This window comes from Sorex fumeus, unplaced genomic scaffold, assembly GCF_029834395.1.
Source record: "Sorex fumeus unplaced genomic scaffold, SorFum_2.1 ptg000009l, whole genome shotgun sequence".
In the NCBI taxonomy this organism is placed as follows: Eukaryota; Metazoa; Chordata; class Mammalia; order Eulipotyphla; family Soricidae; genus Sorex; species Sorex fumeus.
In genome coordinates this window covers 30,643,714-30,648,057 of record NW_026606066.1, presented here as the reverse complement: position 1 = coordinate 30,648,057, position 4,344 = coordinate 30,643,714, and the positions used below count along the sequence as shown (strand labels likewise).

The window sequence follows — 4,344 nt, the reverse complement described above, 5'->3', positions numbered from 1 at the left end:
ACCAAAGCAACACCACTAGCAGCTAGCAGCCCTCAAAGAAATAAGACCTCTGAAAACTCATCTCAGAGGACAGCGAGGTGGTCGGGCAGAAACTACGCCTCCCAGCATGCAACGCGGCCACAGTCCTGCCGGCGTCGCTGTTGGACAGGTGCATGCCGGGAAATAAAGTGTCTCTTAATTACCAGAAGCGTTTGGCCTCTCTCCAGACCTCCTACCCCAGCTACCAGGTTTTCTTTGAGAATTGAATTCGTAATGAAATAACTCACGGATTCCTTTATTATTCATACTGGAGATGTATTTTATTCCTTAACGCTTCAAAGGAAGCGTTTCTTTCCAGGCCAACACGTCCTCATTTTTTTTAGGTGGCTGAGTTGGGGGTGGGGGAGAGAGAGCGCGGGAGCTCGTTGCCATGGCAACCGGGACGCGCCTCCCGCCGGCGGCCATGGCGGGGCCTGGCGCCGCGCAGGTCCCCGATGGCGAGTTCACGGCGGTCGTGTACCGGCTCGTCCGCGACTCCCGGCACGCCGAGGCGGTGCAGCTGCTGAGCGGGGAGCTCCAGCGCAGCCCCCGCAGCCGCGCCGGCCTCTCGCTGCTGGGCTACTGCTACTACCGCCTGCAGGAGTTCGCGCTGGCCGCGGAGTGCTACGAGCAGCTGAGCCACCTGCACCCGGAGCTGGAGCAGTACCGCCTGTACCAGGCCCAGGCGCTCTACAAGGCCTGCCTGTACCCCGAGGCCACGCGGGTCGCCTTCCTGCTCCTGGACAACCCCGCCTACCACGCCCAGGTGCTGCGGCTCCAGGCGGCCATCAAGTACAGCGAGGGTGACCTGCCCGGGGCCAGGAGCCTGGTGGAGCAGCTGCTGAGTGGCGACGGGGGAGAGGAGAGTGCTGGGGAGAATGATGCCGACGGCCAGGTCAACCTGGGCTGTCTGCTCTACAAGGAGGGCCAGTATGAGGCCGCCAGTTCCAAGTTCGCTGCAGCCCTGCAGACGTCAGGCTATCAGCCTGACCTCTCCTACAACCTGGCTTTGGCCTATTATAACAATAGGCAGTATGCGTCAGCTTTGAAGCACATCGCAGATATCATTGAACATGGCATCTGCCAGCACCCAGAGCTGGGTGTGGGCATGACCACAGAGGGCATTGACGTTCGCAGTGTGGGCAACACCTTGGTCCTCCACCAGACAGCTCTGGTGGAAGCCTTCAACCTCAAGGCAGCCATCGAATATCAGCTGAGGAACTTTGAAGTGGCCCAGGAGACCCTCACTGACATGCCACCTCGGGCAGAGGAAGAGCTGGATCCTGTGACCCTGCACAATCAAGCACTCATGAACATGGATGCCAGGCCCACAGAAGGCTTCGAAAAACTACAGTTCCTGCTCCAGCAGAACCCCTTCCCCCCAGAGACCTTCGGCAACCTGCTGCTACTCTACTGCAAGTATGAGTATTTTGACCTAGCCGCAGATGTCCTGGCAGAAAATGCCCATTTGACCTATAAGTTCCTCACACCATACCTCTACGACTTCTTGGATGCCATGATCACTTGCCAGACAGCTCCTGAAGAGGCCTTCATTAAGCTTGATGCGCTGGCAGGGATGCTGACTGAAACGCTCCGGAGACTTACTAAACAAGTACAGGAAGCAAGACACAACAGAGATGATGAAGCTGTCAAGAAAGCAGTAAATGAATATGATGACACACTTGAGAAGTATATCCCCGTGTTGATGGCCCAAGCCAAAATCTACTGGAACCTGGAAAATTACTCCATGGTGGAGAAGATCTTCCGCAAATCCGTGGAATTCTGTAACGACCACGATGTGTGGAAACTGAATGTGGCTCATGTTCTGTTCATGCAGGAGAACAAATACAAAGAAGCGATTGGTTTTTATGAGCCCATAGTCAAGAAGCACTATGACAACATTCTGAATGTCAGCGCTATTGTGTTGGCTAACCTCTGTGTTTCTTATATCATGACAAGTCAAAATGAAGAAGCCGAGGAGCTGATGAGAAAGATTGAGAAGGAGGAAGAGCAGCTCTCCTACGATGATCCCGACAAAAAAATCTACCATCTCTGCATTGTGAACCTGGTGATAGGGACACTCTATTGTGCCAAAGGGAATTATGACTTTGGTATTTCTCGGGTTATCAAGAGCTTAGAACCTTATAACAAAAAACTGGGAACTGATACCTGGTATTATGCCAAGAGATGCTTCCTGTCCTTACTAGAGAACATGTCAAAACACATGATAGTGCTTCGTGATAGTGTTATTCAAGAATGTATTCAGTTTCTTGAACATTGTGAATTTTTTGGCAGAAATATACCTGCCATTATTGAACAACCTCTGGAAGAAGAAAGATTGCATATTGGAAAGAATACAGTCACATACGAATCCAGACAGTTAAAAGCTTTGATTTATGAGATTATAGGATGGAATATATAGTTATGCTTAAAATGGCCTTTCTAAATCTGGTTTTATTATATGTATTTGGTTTTCTATCTGCATTTTTCCTTTGCATCTTTACATTTGTTATTTGTTAAAATTAATATACTCTAAGATTATAATTGCAGTAATTTCGATGTGACTGAAAGAGTCAAGAAATGAGATTAAAAAAATAAACCTGTTATAATAAATAAGCCTTTTTTAAAAAACAGGCTCATGAAAAAGTATAAGAATAATAAGGAAAGTTATTATACCTATAATGCTTCCCCTTTGTTTATTTCATGCTTGTTTTATCTTGAAGGAATCTGCATGGCTGAATTACATAATCCTAGGATGAGGAACCATAATTTCCAGAACACTGTGAATGTATGGGACATTATAAAACATCTGGACTTTATTATTTCCAGTATTGTGTTTACTCTCATAATTACATTAATTTTAAGGCATGTTCTACTTAAATTTTAGTAGGTATCAGCAGAGTTCTGAAATAGTTATAATGCTCTAACAAAATATTCCTTATATTATCAATGTGATTTCTTTAAATGTTTAAATGCATTGGAAATATTGTGCCATAACAAATATTGTGCCATTACATGACAAATATGGTGCTAGGATTTGGAAATAATAAACAATTTACAAATAAATTTCATGGTTTTCCCTTGTTCCATTTATAATTTGAATATTAATATAGATTTGTTTTTATAATTGATATTTTAACAATAATTAAGAACAGAGATAGCCTTAGAACACTCTTCTTAATTCTTATCCTGTTATTACTTGGGACATAGTCTTGTTGGAGTTTCTGTCCATGCTTTGACTTCATGGAAAAGGGATATTCTACACTATTCCTATAACCCTATCAAATTATTTTCCTAATGACACAACCAATGGAATAAAAGTATTCTAAACTTTTATAATTCTGTTTCATATTCAAAACCTCCCAATAGTTTTTTGACATTTAACTGCAAACCCCATTCATTTTGTTCAGGCATTTTATTTTCTATTGCATCAAGTGCTTTATTATTTTTGCCACCACCCCTTGCCCTTTTGCTCTTTTATATGTAACTGTCGGATTAAAGAAACTATGATACAGCTATACAAGTATACGATGGAATACTATGCAGCTGCTAGGCAAAATGAAGTTATGAAATCTGCTTATAAATGGATTAAACATGGAGAGTATCATGCTGAGTGAAATGAATCAGAAGGAGAGAGACAGACATAGAATTATTGGACTTATTTGTGGGAAATAAAAAAATAAACATGAGGCTAATACCCAAAGACAGTAGAAACAAGGGCCAGGAGGATTGGTCCACTGCTTGCAAGACCCCACGAAAAAAAAGAACATAATTATTTAAAGATATTTCATTTTCTTGACGTCCTCCATTTGTATGCACTTGTTGTGGGGGGAAAGGAAATTTGCTTTTAACTCTTAATGTCAACTTCCAGTTCCACGATCATCTTAACAGGTGCTATAATATATATCTTAAATCAATGTCCTTAAATAGTTAAAGCTTTTCCTGCACCTGAGGTGAAGACCTTCACCTGCCAGTCTGCCAAAATAAAAGGCCTGGAAACAGAGAAGCAAGTGAAGTAAAGATGAAACAGATATTTAGCTCTGTAATTTACTTCACAGCCCACCTTGGATCCCCTTCATGTCCACATCTCAGTAGTTAATCAAATGTCTGCAGCCATTAACAGGACTGAAGTAATGGATGACAGAGTGGGAGTAACAGATGCCAGAGCTACTACTGTAACTAACTCACCAAATCGAATCATCAGTCCTTCCTCCCTTGTTTAAGTTAACACAAAAGAGAGGTCATGCAAACTTTGCAAAAGGACAAAGCTATGTAGAACAACAACAAAAAAAAACCCTCTAGCTTTTTTCTGGAGTGTTTTCTTTT

The 4,344-nt window shown here is 43.4% G+C and overlaps 1 protein-coding gene across 1 annotated transcript; it reads left to right on the top strand.

The window, feature by feature from the left end:
* Positions 1-405: 405 nt before the first annotated feature.
* Positions 406-3,064, top strand: LOC130019702 (tetratricopeptide repeat protein 30B-like). The gene has a single exon (XM_056110317.1). The coding sequence runs from the start codon at positions 410-412 to the stop codon at positions 2,438-2,440; it is 2,031 nt and encodes a 676-aa protein (XP_055966292.1). The 5' UTR covers positions 406-409; the 3' UTR covers positions 2,441-3,064.
* The last annotated feature ends 1,280 nt before the right edge of the window (positions 3,065-4,344 follow it).

Bases quoted from the DNA above. Each gene is read 5' to 3' on its own strand.
- LOC130019702 (XM_056110317.1), top strand. From the start codon at position 410: ATGGCAACCGGGACGCGCCTCCCGCCGGCGGCCATGGCGGGGCCTGGC.